The sequence below is a fragment of the Primulina eburnea genome, chromosome 4 (genome assembly GCF_022965805.1).
Source record: "Primulina eburnea isolate SZY01 chromosome 4, ASM2296580v1, whole genome shotgun sequence".
NCBI lineage: Eukaryota > Viridiplantae > Streptophyta > Magnoliopsida > Lamiales > Gesneriaceae > Primulina > Primulina eburnea.
In genome coordinates this window covers 139,742-161,117 of record NC_133104.1, presented here as the reverse complement: position 1 = coordinate 161,117, position 21,376 = coordinate 139,742, and the positions used below count along the sequence as shown (strand labels likewise).

The 21,376-nt window shown below is 37.5% G+C and overlaps 1 protein-coding gene across 1 annotated transcript in view; it reads right to left on the bottom strand.

Moving 5' to 3' along the window:
- LOC140830374 (uncharacterized) overlaps positions 1-20,001 on the bottom strand; it is a 28,185-nt gene extending 8,184 nt beyond the window's left edge. Inside the window, exons 1-5 of the mRNA XM_073193637.1 lie at positions 19,734-20,001; positions 19,606-19,651; positions 19,421-19,448; positions 19,239-19,326; positions 18,945-19,012 (exon numbers count right to left, since the gene is read on the bottom strand). Coding sequence (XP_073049738.1) covers positions 18,945-19,012; positions 19,239-19,326; positions 19,421-19,448; positions 19,606-19,651; positions 19,734-19,938 — 435 coding nt within the window. The 5' untranslated portion in view covers positions 19,939-20,001. The remainder of the gene's footprint in view (positions 1-18,944; positions 19,013-19,238; positions 19,327-19,420; positions 19,449-19,605; positions 19,652-19,733) is intronic.
- Positions 20,002-21,376: the final 1,375 nt, after the last annotated feature.

Below are 21,376 nucleotides of genomic sequence, written 5' to 3'. Positions count from 1 at the left end.
GAAGTGTCACGACATGGCAGGAGTTGGCAACGAAATTCCTTTCTAAATATGTCCCCCCTGCGAAATCTGCACAATTGAAGATTGAGATCAGCACTTTTAGACAGACTGACTTCGAGCAGTTGTATGAGGCATGGGAAAGGTACAAAGAGTTGTTGCGGAGGTGCCCAAATCATGGGTTTGAAGACTGGGTTCAGATCGAGCTTTTCTATAACGGGTTGAACGGTCAGACACGGACAACAGTGGATGCAGCGGCAGGTGGCACGATCTTTGCCAAATCGCCTGCTCAAGCCTATGACTTGCTTGAGCAGATGACTATTAATAGCTACCAATGTCCGTCTGAAAGGTCAGGAGTACAAAGGACTGCTGAGGTTTATGCTGTGGATCCTATCACATCACTCACTGCACAAGTATCAGCATTGACTACACAGATAGCGACTATGAATAAGGTGGATACATCAAACACTGAGGGACCACCGGTTGTTGTTGAAGAATCACATTTTCCTGAAGAAGTCCAATACATCAACAACAAGAACTTTGGAGGCTTTGGCGGATATCGAGGTAACCCTCCCCCTAATACTTATCATCCTGGGTTGAGAAACCATGAAAATTTTTCTTATGCAAACAATAAGAATGTGTTGAACCCTCCACCGGGATTCAATACATCAAATGGGGAAGGGAAGCCATCATTTGAGGATCTAGTGGGGACATTTGTTGTTGAATCTGGTAAGAGGATGTCTAGAACTGAGTCTAGACTTGACAACCTTGAGACACATATGGCGAGTATTGGTGCTACTTTGAAAATCCTTGAATCGCAAGTGGGGCAGATAACGAAGCAACTCACGTCTCAACCATCAGGCGCAGTTCAAAAGACTGCCGACCCAAATCTGAGAGAGGTGAATGCTTTATACATCATGAAGAGACTTGCGTGGTAGGCAGAGAAGAGAAGAGGGTTGAACTCACACCTGTTCAGGATGAAAAACTAAGTCCAACCAAAGGAGCCCGAGGTAAGAAATCTGAGAGGTATGATTTAAATAAATGCATTGATATTTCTTTACTTCCCTACCCCCAGCGATTTTTACAATTACAAGCTGAATTTCGAAAGAAAAAAGGTCTTGAAAATCTCAAGAACCTACACACTAATAATGAGTTTGTAGATCAGGTGGAAGGTGAAGTTACTGAAGGAACACGAAGAAATCTTCCTCAAAAGTTGCTCGATCCCGGTGAATTTATTGTACCATGTGAAATATGAGGTCATTTAGTAGAAAAGCTATCTGTGACTCAGGAGCAAGTATAAATATAATGCCAAGTTCTCTCTACGAGAAACTTGGATTGAGCAAGATGAGATCCACCGAGTTAAGCGTGCAGCTGGCAGATAAATAGGTGAAAGTACCATTGGGTATTGTGGAAGATGTTGAACTGAAGATTGACAAATTGAAAGTTCTAGCAGAATTCTTGGTACTCGATATGGAGAATAGTCAGGACGTTCACGTCATTCTAGGACGACCTTTATTGGCTGCTGTTGGAGCCATCATCGACGTGAAACGAGGAAAGATGACCATGGAAGTTGAAGGTCAAATGGTAGCAGTAAGGGCATCCCAGAAATCATATGACCCACCATGAACAGGATTGGTGACAGTCGGGATGATGACGTTAAACCAAGCGCTATGTGGGAGGCAACCCGCATTTATTTATTTTTGCATTTATTTTAGTTATTTTATTTTATTTCGATTCCTTAGTCTATTAATTTTAATTTTCTCGACTCAAGTATTAATTTGCATTTTGTTATTCTTTTGCAGGTATTTTATTTTAAAAAAAAAATAAAAAAGAAATGCGAAGGACAGTTTGCCACGCGCACATGCGCAACATTGGCCGAGGGCTCAGCGCATATGCGCCATTCCGAGCACGCACATGCGCGAAATTTCCAGTAGCTTTGGCGCATATGCGCCAATTTCCAGAAAGGTCGGCGCATATGCGCCAATCCGGGCGCGCATATGCGCCAACTTCCAGCATGCCGGCCAGTAGCTTGCGCGCATATGCGCCGCTTCAAGGCGCGCATATGCGCGCGTCTCAGTATAAAAAAAAAAGACCAGATCGCGATTTCAGAGTTCAGTACCCCTCCTCTCCGAAAACCCTCACGCCGTCGCTCCCCAGCAACCACGCCACCGCCGCACCTCCTTCGAAACGCCGCCGCCGCCCTACCTTGCCACCGTGAATCCAACTACACTCAAAATTTTTGGTAACTTTCTTGTGAACTCAAGGGTTTACCAGGATTTTTGATTCAAATCTCGAAAATAGTTGAAATCGGTGTTAATCTAGTGAGGAATTTGTGATATTGTGAAGTGGGTACTTCGAATTGTTCTATAATAGTTTGTACTTGGGGCGTTTATTGTGTGCTAACCGGATTAATTGGTTTGGTGAATTATAATTGCTACGTATATTGGGGTGTCATTATCGGAATTGTGGAGCTTCAATTGTTGACATTAGTTGGGGTTGATTGTGATTGTGGATTATTGAATTGATATGGCGCCAAAAAGGAAGTCAAAAAAGGGTGCTTCTTCCTCCACAAGCTTCGATTCTCATAGATTTTGGAATGAAGAAGCACAACAGGTATACGAGAGCTCGATGACTCGGTTGATTATCCCAGAGAGGGGATTTAATTTATCAACATTGCGTGGTGTTCTTAAGCGTGAACTTGAAAGAAGGCAATGGCTTGAATTTGCTCAACCCCCTTTTGACATTGTGATTTCTGTCGTGAGAGAGTTCTATGCCAATCTGCGGATACGGCATGATGAGTCAAAGGTACTTGTGCGAGGAAAATTGGTATCGTTTGATTCTCAAGACGATAAATACGATATATCAGATGCCGAGCCTCGAAGAAGACGAGTACAGTGCATTCTTAGACGATGGGGTTAATTATTTAGAGGTAAGACGGACTGTGTGTCAGGCAGGCGCCGTATGAAAAATGAGCGCGAATGGTCCAATCTCACTGAAGAAATCCGAGATGTATCCACCACCACCACCACAGTATCCAGGACCACCACCGCAGGCCCCACCCCAGCACATGGATGAGGACATTGATGATGATGCCGGCGAGCACTGACGCTCGTCGTGTGAGGTATGCTTGTCTCGTTTATTTCTTGTTTATACATTGAGGACAATGCATATTTTAAGTTTGGGGGGGTTGATTTTATCTGAGGATCTGAGTTGATTTGCTGCTTTGTTATTTTTTATGTTTATTTAATTTGAAAAAAAAAAAATTTAATTCAGTCGTTATTTTTATCTTCGTAGTCGTTAATTGTTTTTTTTTAGAGTTGTGGAATTAAGGTGATAACCAAACAATGATGAGAGTTGACCCTAAATTCATGTTATTCCTTGATTATGAATCCGAACGCATGCAATCTTTACTTAACTATTTACACATTGACTCACGATTGCTATGATTGTTGATACACCCGATGTCGAGAGAGTGTTCATGTGGTTGTGATTTGAAATAAATGAATGGACTCCAAAACCTGCATGTTGATTACTTGTTGTTGAGTTGCATGTTCACAAACACAAAAATGATTCAAGCAGTCTTTGATTTATGTTGGGCCTGTTTTTCCTTGAATAATTTGTCGATTGTTAGCCCTTTGAGCCTAGATGAGAATGAGATGTGATTTGTTCTGTTTGATTACCCGAAAACATGATCTGTCTGTGTTTGTTGATTGGTAAATTGAAAGTAGTCTAGAACTTGGCTTGGCACTCTTCGAGGCGAGATACGGGTATCGTGTGACTTAGGGATGATTTAGGCGATTTTTGGAACGTTTGAGCCTTTCAAGCCTACCCATAACATCATATACACCCTAGTGTCCCATGTTTGAGCTTAATGAAAATCGAATGGAGTGTGCCAAGGCACACAAAAGCCCCATTCGTATCAATTCTAAACTCCTACGTCAACTACCAACTTTTGAGCATATACACTAGTACCTACCGAAAACTGAGAGAAAATGAACATGTGTATCACCACAAAAGTTCTTCTCCCTTGTTTGCGTATAAGAAGATCATTGAAAAAAAAAAAAAAAGAGATGAAAAGAAAGAAAACAAATAAGGAGAAAGACAAGTTGAATAAAGAGTATGACATGTGATGTGGAAAAAGAGGACAAAATGGTGAAAGTGTTGTGGCAATGCAAGTAGAGGTGAAACTAAAGGAAAAAGGAGGCGAATATTGAAAAATAAATTGGTTTGTTTTCACTCACTTTTGCTTCCCTACCTTCTTTTGTAGCCATTAGCCATAGCCTAACGTTATAAGCTTAAAAGACCTATTAACCGAGTCACACGTACCCAATATACTAGTGGAGAAGAGTTGTTAAGGTTAAGCCTATGGACACTGGAAAAATACCGTCGATAGACACATGATTTGATTGTTTACATGTGCGCATCTCATGATATTGGATTTTATTTGGTCAATTGTTGTCTTCATAATACCAATTTGTTTAGCAAAATGTTACCCTATAAGTCCTGTTGATTTGTGAAGGTAAATGTGTGCTTCAATGATTTTACTAATTACTTGTATGTCGAGGAGTCCAGAATCTTATGAAATAAATAGCTATGAGCTTATCTTGGCATTTGGAGTGGGTAAACGAGAATAGCAAAACACACACGCAAGTGAACTGTGAGTAGTGTTGGCATGTGTTCGATTCAACATCATGGAAATTGTAATCTCTGAGGCTAGAGGTTATCCTTTTATTCCACAATTATTGTTCGTTTAGGTTATTTTAGTCTAGTTAATGTTTTATTTATTTTTAGTTTTAGTTTGCTCGGGACTAGCAAAAGTTTAAGTTTGGGGGGATTTGATAAGTGCATTTTGTGCACTTAAATTATTCTTATATTTCATACAGATTGTTAGTCCTTTTCGGGCAGAATTACGCGTTTTTCTTATTATTGGTGTGATTGCAGGAATCTAGGTGAGACCACTGAAAGGACGTGAAAATGAGCGAAGATGGTGCCTAGTAGAAGAAATGTGAGCCAAGCGAGCAATGGAATGCAGAAGCACCCGCGCACATGCGCCTCCCAAAGTCGCGCACATGCGCGAACCATACAGTGAGCAGCGCGCATATGCGCCATGAGGCGCGCATATGCGCGAAAGAGAACAGGCGAGTCCAGACAGCATCGCGCACATGCGCCACCCAAGGTCGCGCACATGCGCGACCCATCCAGAGAGCAGCGCGCACATGCGCCACTCATGGCGCGCATATGCGCGCAAGAAGGAAGCACACTCCAGGAGGCCCGCGCATATGCGCGAGTCTGTGTCGCGCATATGCGCGCGGCGCGAACATTCAGAAATAAATAGGTCTCGGCGTGTTTTTTTTAGGGGTTCCGAAATATTATTGAGCGGCAAAAAGTCGCACGGAGCACGGGACGCGAAGAACGGAGATAGAAGACGCTGAATCCGGACACGGAGACACACTTCCATCTCTCGCCAATACGTTCTTAATTCGGTTTCTTACTTTTACGTTTTAATGATTACAAACAGGTTTTGTATTGATTTAATTACGAGTATAAACTAATTCTATTTTCTAGAGATTGATGTAGTCTTGGTTGAACCTATGTTATTGACTTTTTAACTTTTCATCTAATTAATTCGTCGTGTTTATTTGTGATTTCTTGTGATTAATGCTTTTGGATTACTGGCCATAATTCGATTGATTGAATAATTAAAATCTAACACTCGAAAGAGGGGATTGAAATTAGGACAGGAGAAATCACATCATTAGATATTTATAACGTGCAAAAGACGTATAACTCTGACGAATCCATAAGAGGACCTTGGTTGCATTTATTACGTGTTGCTTGATTTTGAATAGACATATTAAAATCGGTAATAAGTAATACAGTTCTATTTATCACTCGACAGAGGGAGTAGAAACATTGCGAGTTCTTGGTTATAAATGCGATGCAATTTAATAACATGTTAGTTAATGCCGATTTAGCATAGGGGAAGCCAGACGAAATCATATCTCTAGATTTACTTCCTCAGTGAATTCTATACTGCGTGCTAGAATTACAGTAATTGCTATTTTATTTGAAGTGATTACAAACCAACAATTCGATTTGTCTAAATAAAGTTGAGCTATGTCAATTATGGTAATTAATATACAACTTTGAATAATTACTCCTCGTGGGATCGATATCTGTACTCATACAGTACTAAAACTTGACACCGTATACTTGCGGTAGTGAAAACACGCAACACCTCGCCTATGTTAAATCCCTATCGTTAAAAATAGGCTTCATCATTAAATCTTATACAATCTTAAATATAAATATAAATAATATGAAATATAAATTAATAATATTAGTAACAATAAGAATTACATATCTAATTATATTTATCATAAAAATATAATATAAGTTAATTACAGAAAGACCGGTAAAAATAAAATTTTTAAAAACATAAAAAAGTTAATGACAATAAATAAGTTACTGAAACAGAAATAAGCTAAAATAATAATGATAATAATAAACAGAAGATATTCACGGAAACAATTATGTGACACAAGAGAATAATATCATTCGCAATGATAATAAAATTATTATTAATATTATAAAAAACAACACCACCGACAAAAAATAAAAATGTTATTATAATTATCTATTGCTATTTATCTTTTTAAGGGTATACTTCATGCAAAAACCGAGCCATCTGCTATCAAATTTTTTTGGGAATCTGTTTTCAAGATTTACATACATTAAAGTGTAAATTTAATCTGATTTCTTCTTTTTAACATTAAATATAATGTTATCTCATTAATGCATTAAGTACATATATTCAATATGACGTTTCCTCGTTAATGCATTAGATATATATATTTTATATGATGTTTCCTATACTATTTTTAGTAATAAAGTTCAGGGCAGAAATGATAACTTCTATTTTTAACAGACATTTATGCTTATATATACACATATATATATATATATATATATATATATATATATATATATATATATATATCTATATATATGTATTGTACGTGTACATGTAGATGACACATCTATAACACCTGTGCACGTAGAATACTATGTAGGCTTATTTCCATACATATTTTTGGAAATTAGATAGTATTCACTTTTAGAGTTGTAAACCATTCTCTCTCATATCCAACATATATGATTTCTTCATTCAATATGAGATCTTTTTGCTTCTAATATGGTATCAGAGACCTAACGGAGTGGTGTGATTATGATTTTCTTCAATGGCGAAGGGAAATCAAGTGCCTACTCAAGCTTCAACCAGTCAGAGTAATCAAGTCAATTTTGAAGACTCGAGTAGTCCTTTTACCTCCCAAATGGAAATCATCCTGGTCTTGAATTGGTTTCTCATCAGCTTACTTGATCTAATTACAATACGTGTAGTTGAGCTGTAACGGTGGCATTAACCGCCAAAAACAAAAACAAAACTTTGTTGATCGCACAATTGATCAAGCAACATCTCGTGATTTCCTGTATGAGGAGCTTAGATGCTTCCCGAGACATTGCAAATAGCCTAATGTATATTGTAGAACCCAAAAATCAGTACACGTATAACCCATGCAATTATTTAATTGTTAATTCATTTATTTAATTTAAAATGAGTATTATTTATGCATGACTTATTTAAATGCATTATTTTAAATTATTCATGTTTATGTGATGCACGCTAAAATGTTTTTCGAGTTTCATGTTCAGGCGATTATTCGAAGCGGGATCGAGAAAAAGACTGGTGACGATTCTTGGCAATTTAAAATGCGATATCTAATTTTAAAAGCTAGGAAGGGGCATTTTAAATAATTTATTAAGTTTTTAGTATTTTAAATGTCTTATTTAATTATTTAGTGATTTTAGAATTTTAAAGTTAGCCTTGTGTATTTTATTTTGTTAAAGTGGAAAATTTTATAAAATTAGTGTGTAGTTATTATAATTGAGGAGCTTGATTAAATTAGTGTGTGTTAACTTTTAATTAGTATTTTAATTAGTTAATTTAGCTGTAATTTCTCCTAATTAAAAACACACACACACGTTTTATACACTCTCACACACTTACACATTTTTACACACACTAAAAACCGATTAACACACACACCTTCAGATTTTTATATTTTGAAAGAGAAAAACCTAGGGTTCTTCTACCATTCGGCAGCCGCCCCTCCCTCTGATTATTCCCAGCGTGTTTCGTCATTTTTGTTGGATCAAACCTCGCTCCGCTTCCGCTTCGGTATCGCCGTTACGGTATTTCAAATCATCAAAGGCACGCATATTCTGTTATTTCTGCATCGATCTCGTCATATTATGTGTTGTGTTATTTTTATGCGTAAAAATTTATGTGTGACGTTCGTCGTTTGAGCAGAAAATGGTTTGGATCAGTTTTGAAATAATTTTTAGATCTGAAAACTCGTTTTTGCTGTCTTTTTATATACTGCGATTTTTCGGTCGTGATTCTGAGAAAACTTTTAACACGAAAGTTGTAGAACATTTCGATACCTTCGATTGGACAGTAAATTCGAAATACTTGGATAAAAATTGAGTGAGTTATGGTGTTTTTCGTGGGAGTGTTCAAGCTGCGTTTTTAAGAAAAATTATGTATTGATGCGTTCTTGAAGTTATTTGTTGCAGGCTTCGTTGAGAATCGACGGACGATCGCTGCTGCGTTTAGGTAAGTCAAGAACAATGTTGGGATTATTTTTGGTGTCTCCTATCGTGTCGTTAGGCACCAGGTTGTACTAAGAGTCGTAGGAAGAAAAGTGATGTCGAAATTTCGGGTTACGTCGTTCGTTGTTGCTTGCCTGGTTGGGTGGAAATTTTAATGGCTTGTGCGGGTTGGAGTCAATACCTTAGTGTCCTAAGAGAGGTCTCGAGGTGTCAATTCTCAGCCCTTATGGTTTGGTAAGAAAAGAGAATCAACATGTTAAGTTTTTCATGCGGGTTTCGAAATTCCGAGGCTACACGGACCGGACCCTGACACGGGGTCCGTGCCTTTGTTTCCTTCGCAGTAGCCAAATTCCCGAGGCTACACGGACCCCCACACGGACCTAGGCACGGAGTCCGTGCCCCTCCTTCCTTTTGAGTATGTCCATACATTATGTACACGGACCCTTACCCGGACCTAGGCACGGGGTCCGTGTACTGTGTTTTGTTGGGAACATTTTAGGTTTCACTTCTAGGATTGATTCGGGGTTCAAGATCATGGTTAGTATGTGATTAAGCGAGGTCAAGGCCCGGGCAATCTAGAACGACATATGTTATTGATTTGACTAGGTGGGGAGCACGAATACCTACGTCTAAGCTATGCAAGATAAGTGTTTAATTTCATGTTAGTATGTTGCGGTAGCGGCCCCAAGCGAGATCCAACGAATCCCTCAACGCCAAGTAAGTATGTTGACGTGCAAAGAAAATACTTTTAAGTTTTTGAGGAATGCTAAATGTCTTGTGACCAAAATTTATGTTTAGGATTTGAAAGCGTTAAATTATGAACGGGGACCAATCCGCCCGTTAAATTATGAACTAAAGCATTCTTAGCCTATGAGTGTGTGTACATGTGGATCTATGAAACAGTGGATGCCTTTGTTAAGGCTCTACTCTTGTGTCTCACCGAAGAAAATTTTCACCTTGAGTTGTTAAATCAGTTTTTCTTGGTTATCCATCAGGCTATAAAGGTTATAAATTAATAGATTTTCACAATAATGAGGTTTACATATCAAGGAATGAGGTATTCCATGAAAATATCTTTCCTTTCAAAGAAAATCCACTCTATTCGACTAATAATGATACATTTTCTAAGTGTTTTTCAAGCTTATAAAATTTCAGTCCCAAATGCAATTGATTCATTCCATGAAGGCCAAATCTGTAGATCACAGAGTGCACACATAAAGCCTGCTTCCTTACGTGACTATCAGTGTTATGCCATTAATTCTATGTTCAAATCTTCTACTGCACATTTACTTACCACAATCCTAAGCTCTAACAAATTGTCTAATTCATATAAAGCCTTTGTTCATCATGTTTTCTCTGTTTTAAAACCACAACATTACTCTCAAGTTGCCGCAATACCTATGTAACTGCCCCGAAAATTTAAAGTTCCACGCGAACCACATGCATGCAATTATTAAATTCTCTTGTATTTTAATTAAATGTTTTAATTGCATGAATTAATTATGTTGTGCATATTTATATGTTTAAAATATACTTTTCTACATGGTTGAATCAAAATGTATTTTTAAAGGATATTCGAGTTGCGATCGAGGAACGGAGACCGAAGGCTGAAAAATAGAAAATGTTTTTATCGGTTAATTATATTTTAGTTATTTAAAATATGGGTGATGCTTTTTCTTATTTTTGAAAATAAGAGGGTTTTGAGGTGATTTTATACGTCGGGACGTAATATTTATCGGTGTTCGATTTTCAACAAAAATACAAACGTTTTGGCAACCCGGCTATTAAATTCACAAACTTATTTTTACCAAAACTATTTTTATATTTTAATTAAATCATAATCAAGCACTAATGGGCCTAAACTTATGCTTAATAGGCCTAAAGCCTTAATTAATGAATTGATTAATATATAATATGTAAACCTTACCAAAACCCTACACTTTCTATGCAATTCACACGCCCCACTTTCTGAATTTCTCACCCAAATACACGACACCACACACCACCAAAATTTGGAGAAAAATCGAGGATAGCTCAAGAAAATTCAAGTCAAGGTTCTTGCTCCGTTCTTCGCCAGTCAACGAATAATCGTGCGTTTAAAAAGCAAAGGACACGCCATACTTCTTCCTTTTCTCATCTTTCACACCATAGTAATTATTTAAAATTGTTTTGCATGAAAAAAGGAGCACTTGGATATATTTTCGTATTTCAAGCATATGTGATTTTTAAAGCATGAGTTTTGATCCAAAAATCATGAAATTCATGTACCTAAGGGGCTGCCATGATTAGGAATTAAAAAGGGACGGTTTTACATGTTTTAGAAAGTTCTAAACCACACCAATATGCTGCACACGTGAATAGAACAAAAGCTGGAACCAATTGTTTATTATTGTAGCATATGGGATCGGTTGAAGGAAAATTGATGCATGGGGGTGAGTGGCTTGACCAGGCTTGGTGGTTGGGACCTAGGGGTTATGGTTAGGTTCTAGGAAGGGTCCTAGGAGGGCTAGGGCTCGAGCCTTGGGCTGGGGAAGAGTCCACGTGAAGTGGGACTCTCCCCCAAGGCTTGCGCAGGATCTGGTCGGGAAAGAAGGGGTGTGCGGCTGGCCTGGGGAGAGCCAGGCTGGTCCTTTAGGGTCTAGAGGAGGTGGTCCAGGGTTGGGGCAGGGGATGGTGTGGTTTGGTTCAAGGAGGGCACGAGCGAAACCTGAAGCGCGAGGGAAACAACAAGGATACGCAGGCTGTTGTTGTGTTCAGGAAGATCGCTGCTTGGGTTCAGGGGCTGGGCTGGTCTGGGCAGGGTCTGGGTGTGGTCCAGGGGTGGTCAGGGTCGGCTGGGCTCGGGGGTGGCTCGGCTGGAGGTGACCTAAGCTAACTAGGAGTCCTAATGCACTTAGAACTCACACACGCACACAAGCAGATTTTGGGGTCAAGTTCCAGCAAGTTTTTGAGCGGGCCAGGGCTTGTTTTTCGGGCTGGGCTTGGTCAGTAGGGTCCCTAGGTGGGGATTGTCTAGGTTTTGGCTCAAGGTGGCTCGGACGTGGCTCGAGTAAATTAGGAGATGATTCGGTGTGTTCGATAAGGTGTCAATTTCAAATTTAATTAAACTAAAATTGAATCCATGGGTCCACGGGGGTGGCTCATGACTTGGAAGGGTAGAATAAATCTTAAAAATGTTATGTTTAAAATTTGGGATCAAAATAACAAGTTTCGATTTATTCAGGATTTAATCGCCGCGCGAAACACTAACGAATTAATTAAAACGCCTAGTTTTAAGCTTTATAAAATTATGAAAAATTAGGTTTAAGTTTAAATAATTATTATAAGTTTAAGTTTTTAATTTGGAATTTTATATTAAGATTTGGTTTAATTCGGGATTAAAACACATTAATATGTCACATTTAAAGATTAATTTAAAAGTTCTCGATTTAAGCTAAATAAAAATATGAGAAAATTCATGTAGGCTTAAATATTTATTTGGGACATGTTAGAGTCAATGGAATTAAGATAATGTCAAAAACGTGAAATTTTACGTCCAGGGGTAAAACGGTCTTTTTACACCTAGAAATTAGTAAACGTCATGGCAGTGTCCTGAATGCTGTTTTATATGCTAATATGATTATTTTCAATGATTATGGATGTTTATGAATTTTTATATGTTAATATGTCAATTTTAAATGTTTATGGGTTTTTAAGATGTTAATATGTTTAATGTCTTATGATTTAATATGCTAAAACGTTTATTTTAAATGTTTATGACTTAAATGTTTATTTTAAATTTTTATGATGTTAAAATGTGGATTTTAAAACGTTTACGGCTTTTTATGATTTTTATATGTTAAAACATTTATTTTAAATGTTTACGGATTTTTAATACGTTAAAATATTTATTTTAAAATGTTTACGGATGTTTATGATTTTAATATGTTAAAATTATGATTTTTAAATGTTTATGGATTTTTATGATTTAATCTTGACATTTAAAAGACATGTCGCATGCTTGGTTTAAAAGAAAAACGTTACATGCATGTTTAAATTTTATAAAGTGATGATAATATGAAACGTTGAAGGAAGTGAAGTAATTGTGACTAATACGATGATATGTTGGAAATTTCGTGAGGGTTATGGTCCCAGTGGGAGCCCGACGATCGTGTTTCCTTGGACACGTATATGAATATGTATATGTATACGATGATATGTTAATACGTAAGGCCAAGGCTCAGTTGACCGGTGAGAGTGTTGCCGGTGTCCCCGCCGCCCAGTACTGTGATTATATATAGATGGATCCATCGCCCAACACGTAGACGTAGACGTAGACGTAGATGAACAAGAAAGTCACAATTAACGATTTGAATTCAACGAAAAGGAAAAAGGAATACGTATATGTTGATGATAATATGTATATGAATATGTTGAGGATGACATGAATATGTTTATGAAAAAGGATAATGAAAATGTTTACGAAAATGTTATGTTTTAAGTTTATGCACCTTCATGAAAACGATATTTTAAGTACAAGTATTTTTCACTGTTATATGCGATATACGTATTACTTGTTATCAAGATTATGGTGTGTTGAGTCTTTAGACTCACTACGTGTGATTGATGCAGGTTATTATGATAAAATGTTAATGGAGGTCTTGATGGTTGACTTTGCTGGACTGAAGGTGCACATAACCCCAGGACCGACGTTAGTTTTCCGCACTAGTTATTATTTATGATTTTAAGTTATGTTAAGAATATTTTTATGACTTGTAGTTATTTATGAGTGGTTTTTGAGAGGTTATAGTATGAGCTATTTCCTTTTGTTTTCAAATGGTAGTTGATTGAATTATTTTAAAATGATGTCAAAAATATTTTATGGTTCGGCCGAATGCTAAGTGAGGTTTGAAAAAAAAAATTCTAGCTACGTTTTAAGGAAACGAATAGCAGACGTTTCAACCTAAGTGGCAACAGGCCATCACAGAGGAGTTGCGAGCTTTGGAAAGGAATGTACGTGGAGTACTGTGTCTTTGCCTCCGGGACAGACACCAATGGGATGTCAATGGGTTTATAAAGGTAAACATTTGGCTATTTGGAACATTGCATCATTATAAGCACAACCAGTAGCAAAATGGTTATACACAACAAGAATCAACAAAATCTTAACTGAAAGCAATTTTGCAGCCGGGGGAGACTACAATGGGATGTAAATGGGTTTATAAAGCTAAACTTTTGGCTGATGGAACATTGCATCGTTATAAGCACAACCAGTAGCTAACGGTTATACACAACAAGAGGGTTGGATTATTAGCATAAATAATAGTTAGATTGGTTATTACTGAGTCAAATGTTAGTGGGTTTCTGTAGCTAATTCTTAGTTAGTCTCTGATTTTTTTCTTTGTTTGTTAGGAATTTGTTAAGAGAATCAAGCAACGTGCATCTCCTTGTATGCCTATAAAAGGTAGAGAAATTCCACCCAATGAATTATCCCAAATAAAGTTGTTTTCTCTCCACTTATTTTGAATCGTGCCACTTTTATTTTTCTATATTGTGGTATCAAGAGCCAGGCAATTGCTGGCTACAAACTTATTTTCTTTCCATTTTTATTGGCAAGATGAGCAATCTTCAAGCTCTTGGTGGCACCAAGAAGCTCAACAATCAAGTTACAATATTTGGTCTACATATATGACGTCTTACATGCAAGGCCGAGACTTGAAGGAGGTTGTCAACAGAAGAGAAGTTATGCAACCAGAAGCAGAGGATGCACATGGTACATTGAGAAAGTGCAAGATAAAAGCAGACAAGACAATGTTTTAAAGAATACGGTCGAAGAAGATGTATTAGAGCATATTATGGATGCCAAAACCACGCTATTCTCCAAGAAAAATGACACGAGGCTTCAACTTCTCGAGAGTTAATTTTTGTTGGTAGCGCAACGCGAAATGGAAATATTTCAGTACTTCCACAAGGTGAAGACTTTATGTATTTCCGAGTTGGATCCAAGAGATTCTATTGGAGAAACCAGGATGAAAAGAATAATTATCCACTGTTTGAGACCTTAATACAGGGGCTTTGTTGCTGCAATACAAGGATGGCAAAATCAACAATCACTTGTTGAGTTTGAAAATTTGTTTGCTGGACAAGAAGCACTAGCTAAGCAAATGGGAGGAGTTTCGCTTAAGGGTGAGGAGAAAGCACTTTGCCCCCGGTAAACACAAAGGGAACTTCAATCAACACACAATTGGTTGGTCTAAAAAGAATACTGATAAGGTAAAAGATAATCAAGGCAAAGGAAGTACTAGTTCATGGGGAGCTTCGAAAAATCTCGGCTATGGCAATAAGTTTGATCCATTTGCCCCCGGTAACATCTACAGCTCATTGTGTATTGTTTGGTCCACAAGATGTAAAGGTCTACCATAACCTTGAGATTATGGATGAGCTGGTGATGAATGGACAAATATTTTATTTAGTTTACGTGATGTCTACAGAAACTGCATTTGTAAAGAAAACAAGAAAGAACGAGACAACAGATTTATGGCACACGCGGCTAAGTCATGTTAGTTACTCTAAGCCAAATGAGATGATGAAAAGATCAATGGTGAAGGGGAGTTGACCCAACTTGAAGCAAAAACAAACACAATATGCACAGGATGTCAAAATGGAAAAGCTCGTCAATGGTCAATTGAAGATTCCAAATTTAAAGTGAAGGAACCATTAGAATTAATTCACTCAGATGTGCTTGGACTCATCAAGCAGGCCTCTACTGGTGGGATGAAATTCATGGTAACTTTTATTGATGATTTTTCCAGGTACTTGTGGGTATATGTCATGAAGGAAAATCTGAAACTTTTTCAAAGTTTAAAGAATTCAAGAAAGTGGCAGAAACAGAAATTGGTAAAAGAATTCATTGTTTCCGCAGCGATGATGGTGGTGAATTAACTTCACATGAGTTCTGCGATTTTCTTCGAGAATGTCGAATATATCATCAATTCACATGTCTGATCACTCCGCAGCAAAACGGAGTAGCATAGAGGAAGAATAGGCACCTGGCTGAAGTATGTCGAAGTATGCTTCAAGCAAGGTATATTGCCAGGCGGTTTTGGGCAGAGGCAATGAGGTCTGCAGCATTTGTAATCAATCATCTTCCTCAACAAAGGTTAAGTTTTCATTCATCTTTTGAATTACTGTGGAAAATGAAGCCTATTAGCTATTTTCAAGTGTGGTTGTGTTCGCTATGTTTTTATACCTGATCATTTACATAGCTAAATGGACAAGAAGGAAGTTAAGTGTATTTTTGTAGAATGACAATCAAAGAAAAGGGTGGAGGTGTTGTAATCCTACAACTGGAAAGTGCTATACATCTCGAAATGTGGTGTTTGATGAAGCGTCTTCGTGGTGGCTGTTATAAAATGACATGCGAGCAGATTCAAATGTCATTAAAGGTGAGTTTCAATCTTCCCAAATCCAACTGGGCTTAGATAAAAATGATGATACAGATTTGGTGATGATTTCCAAGAAGCCATAACACAAAGTCCTTGGAGGACAGGTGTGTATGAAAAACTAATCATAGAAGGTGAATATCGTGGAGTAGAAACATCAACTTCTCGCATCAGATCAACCAGATTCAGAAGGCCAAATGCTAAATATGCCAATGCTGCCATAATAGAAGAAGCTAATGAAAAAGAACCGGAGACATTTGATGAAGCGGTTCAGAATCTGAAATGGCAAAAAGCAATGGACGAGGAGATTGTTGCATTAAGAGGAAATCAAACTTGAGAGCTCATACCAAAGCCTAAAGATGTGAAGCCTATTTCTTGCAAATGAGTATAAAATAAAACGTCGCTCAGAAAGTTCAATTGAGAGGCACAAGACTCGTCTTGTTGCTCGAGGTTTTTCTCAACAATATGGATTAGACTATGATGAAACATTTAGTCCAGTTGCAAAGTTTACAAATGCTCGGCTTTTACTTGGACTTGCAGCCAATCAAGTTTGGAACTTATGGCAAATGGATGTGAAGAATGCGTTTTCACATGGCGAATTGGATTTAGAGATCTACATGAATCAACCTTTGGGTTTCCAGAGTCAAGTTCATCGCAAATATGTGTGTAACCTACAAAAGGTGCTTTATGGGTTAAAGCAAACACCGAGGTCATGGTACGGTAAGATTGCCAAATTTCTAATTCATAATTGTTATTCAATGACATCTGCAGATTCTAATTTGTTTGTCAAAAATAATGGAAGGCAGCTAACTATTGTGCTAGTATATGTGGATGATCTAATCATAACAGGAAATTGTGAAGACGAAATTCTTTAAACAAAGAAGAATTTATCAGTTCAATTTCAAATGAACGAAATGAACAAACTTGGGCAACTCAAACACTTCCTCGGTCTAGAAATCGATGGTAATCAAGATGGAATATATCTCTGTCAACAAAATATTTAAGAGAATTATTGAAGAAATTTGGGATGCTTGAGTGCAATATTTTATTAAATTTGGAAGATGCAACAATGTATTGACAATTGGTGGGTAGTTTGATTTATTTAACTTTAACCAGACCTGATATATCTTACGGAATTGGAGTATTGAGCAAATACATGCAAGTTCCTACGAAATGTCACCTGGATGCAATTCGGCGAATTTTGAGACGTGTAGAGTACACTTAGTTGTGGTGTCTTGTATAAGAAAGATGGAAATTGCAAGTTGGTTGGTTACCCGTTACTGTGACGCCAATTATGGAGGTGACCATGATACTCGACGCTCAGCTACATGGTATGTTTTTATGCTTGGATTAGGACCAATTTCTTGGTCTAGCAAAAGACAACCCACTGTGTCTTTATCAACAACGGAAGCAGAGTATCGAGTTGTAGCTACGGCAGCTAAAGAGAGCACTTGGCTTATGCAATTGTTGAAGGATTTGTGTCAACCAACAGATTGTGCAATTCCTCTGTATCGTGACAACCAGTCGGCGATACATTTGGCAGAGAATCCAATATTTCACGCAAGAACTACACATGTGTAGGTGCACTATCATTTTATCATGGAAAAATTTATGCAAGAGGAAATTGTTTTGAAGCATATTAACACAGAAAATCAATTTGCAGACTTATTCACCAAAGGCTTGAGTGGCAACAAGTTCGAAAGCTTCCGCCAGCAGCTTGGGATAATAGAAAAAGGAATCTGAAGTATTTCTTGGGCATTGAGTTTGCTCGTTCGTCGTGAGGTATCTCTATTTCTCAACATCATTATGCACTTCAGTTACTTGCTGATGCGGGATTCCTTGGCTGTAAGCCATGATCCGCTCTTATGGATGTTAACTTGAAGCTTCGTCAAGATGATGGTGAGCCACTTTCAGATCCTTCTATGTACATGAGGTTGATGGAGAGATTATTATCTCTTACAATTACTCGTCCTAACTTCTTATTTGGTGAACAAGCTAAGTCAGTTTGTTTCCAAGCACATACCCAATATTTGAAGACTGCACATTCTATGCTTCAATATATCAAAGGCACAATTGGTCAAGGGTTGTTCTATAGTTCTTCGTCGGAGCTTAAACTGAATCATTTCTCAGACTCTGGCTGTGCGTCTTGCTTGGATACATGGAGGTCCATAAGTGGTTTTGGTGTTTTTCTTGTTTCCTCCATGGTTTCATGGAAACCGAAGAAGCAAACATAATATCCAGATCTTCTACTGAGGCCGAATATCGATCCATGGCAAACGCTACTTGTTAAGTGGTGTGCATAATATCTCTCTTAAAGGACTGTTATCCACATTGCTTCTAATTCAGTGTTCATGAATGAAAGTAGCACATAGAACTTGATTGTTATCTTGTTAGGGAAAAGTTGCTAGCTCGAGTCATCAAAATTCATCATGTTTTCTCAAGTAATCAACTAGCTGATTTGCTTACCAAACCTTTGCATCCTGCTTGGTTACGAATTTTATTTCCCAAGATGAGCGTGCACAACATTCGCTCCACGTCTTGAGGAGTATTAGAATGAATAAATATATTCTATGTGTACATGTAGGATGACATGTCTATAACACACGTGAACATAGAACACTATATAGGCTTATTTCCATACATATTTTTGTAATTAGATTTCACTTTTAGAGTTGTAAACCGCTCTCTCTCTTATTCAATAGATATGGTTTCTTCATTCAATACGAGATCTTTTTGCTTCTAACAGAGATTTAAATTAAGCTTCATATAGATAAATAACAGATGATTAAAGTTTATATAAATTGTAAATTGAAATAAAGAAATAAATTTTATTAAACCTTCTCCAACTGAAGATACCTGATCTTTGCTAACAACAATCTCCATCTTAACTTTTGCAACAAAATTATCCTCACAAAATTCAGAGCCTAGAGATGGAAAATATTAGAAGTATGGAAAATATTAGAAGGATGAGAAATTTAGAGTAACAAACAATACAAAAACGATAGGATGTAAATGCGTATATTCGGTGTGTACATGTGCAACCATTCAATATATAGCATGCCTCATTCAGGACTGAGACGTGATCCATCTCCAACACAAGTACATGGGAATCAACAATAACAACAATAAAATCCTAACAACATAATTTACCTGCCTGCCTCTCAGTTGAGCCACCTTGAGCTCCAAAACCTCGAACATCAGAAACCGTAACACCACGAATACCCATTTTCAATAATGCCTTCATTCAAAATTCAGGAGCAATACTTAGGAAAACAAATAAATTTCGATCAACAAAGCAAGGACTGACATTGTAAGCTAAGTAAAATTCTTACAGAAGACACCTGTGGGATCCTCCAAGGTCTGAATCCAAAGTTTACCAAAAGATCATGGTGCAATGATGATCAAAAGAGTAGAAAGCAGAGAATCTTGATAAGGAATAGAAACATACAGAAGCAACGCTCAAAATTATCAATAACAATGAAGTAGGCTACTGCTTCACGAAAAGAAATAAATAGACCTTAGAATTGCCTCGACTTTACAAAATTGGGCATCAGGGACGTCATCTACGGAGCAAACGCCATTAGACAAACAGTCGGTGAAAAAGAAATAAATAAAATACTTAAAAGTTATACAAAAAGTAGGAACCTGGGGCAATATGGGCTCTGATAATATGATGCAGAGAAGGAGAATTATTACGGCGCTTGAGAGAGAGAGTGAGAGTGAGAGTGAGAGTGAGAGTGGGCTGAATAAGGCAAAATGATTGCCTGAGAATGGGAGTGGGAGCTACTGAGATGCCCGGAAGGAGAGTAGAGTGAAGATAGTTTAAGGTGGCGCTGAATTGGGTAGCCATCGCACTCTGGGACAGCCGAGTGAGCCACAGAATTTTTTGTGTGTGAATTCACTCATTCTGATTACCGATTATATCCTTCCCATCAGCACACGAAAATATTAAAATTGTAATGATTAATAGTTCCTCAAAACTACGAAATTTTATATAATGAAAAAAGCTTATTTTATAAATCAAGCTTATTTTATAATCATGATTTACTTGTTAAAATAAAATCTTATATTAAAAAAAACTAGATTGTGCATAATTTCAACTTCTTTCTAGAACACTGCTTCTTCCATGTTAGATCAAGCACCTTGATATCATTCTCGTTAATATTTTGAAGGACTCAACCCGTCTTGACTTTTTAAGCGAGATAAAAGAAAGTGAATTTGCTGGTCTGCTAGGGGTATTAGATTCAGTTAGGATTCAGCAGGGTGTTGGGGACTTTAGACTGTGGTTGGGGGTATTAGATTCAGTTAGGGTTCAGCGGGGTGTTGGGGACTTTAGACTGTGGTTGGGGGAATCCTCGGGTTTGTTTTCTGTACGGTCTTTCTATAATTTTTTTTTCACAAGTACAAATCTCCAGTCTTTTTCTTTCGTCCGCAATATCTAGGATGTACCTGTACCTCCAAAGGTTCGATGTTTTCTCGTGGACAGTGGTATTGATGAAATTACAGACTTGTGACTCTGTGCAAAGAAGGTGGTCGGCCTGCGCTTTATGCGATAATTGGTGTTGTCTTTGCCGGAAAATAGAGGAAAATCAGGATCATTTGTTATTGCATTGTTCATTCTCATATAGCATTTGGCTAAAGGTGTTACAAGAAATGGGTTTTCTGTGGACTTTTCTGAACAAGGCAAAAGAGATGTTTTTATTACAACCAAGTTGGCAAGTAGGGAGAAGACATTCGAGATTCTGGTATGTGATTGTTCATTGCACATTTTGGTCGATATGGCTGAAAAAAACACAAGAATATTTGAAGACAAGTCGGCGCCGCTGGAGGAAGTCTGGGAAAAAATAAAATTCAGGGTTCCAAGTTGGTCGATAGTATTACAAGAGTATAAACATCTTCGTATCTCTGATTTAGTTAGAGACTGGAAATATGTTTGGTCATGATAATGGCTGTGTAATATTGTAGTCTTTTTAATTAATTTGCGGATGGCTTATCCGCTGTTGTGAACCTTAATATCATTAAAAAAATATAAACATACCCGGATCCACACATGATGTTACAAGAATGTCGCGCAAATAAAGGATACAATATTAATGGCGCCTCATGTGCAAGGGTGTAAACAAATCAAGCTAATTCGTGCATTTTTCCAGCGAGATTGAAAAATATTGATTCATATTCGAAATTATCAATTCGAGCTGAAATTGAACTTATTGTAATTTTTTTCGAGTCAAACTCGAGCCAAAATTATTTTGTTCGATATTTTAAGAGCCGCTCCCAAGTTTTGATAT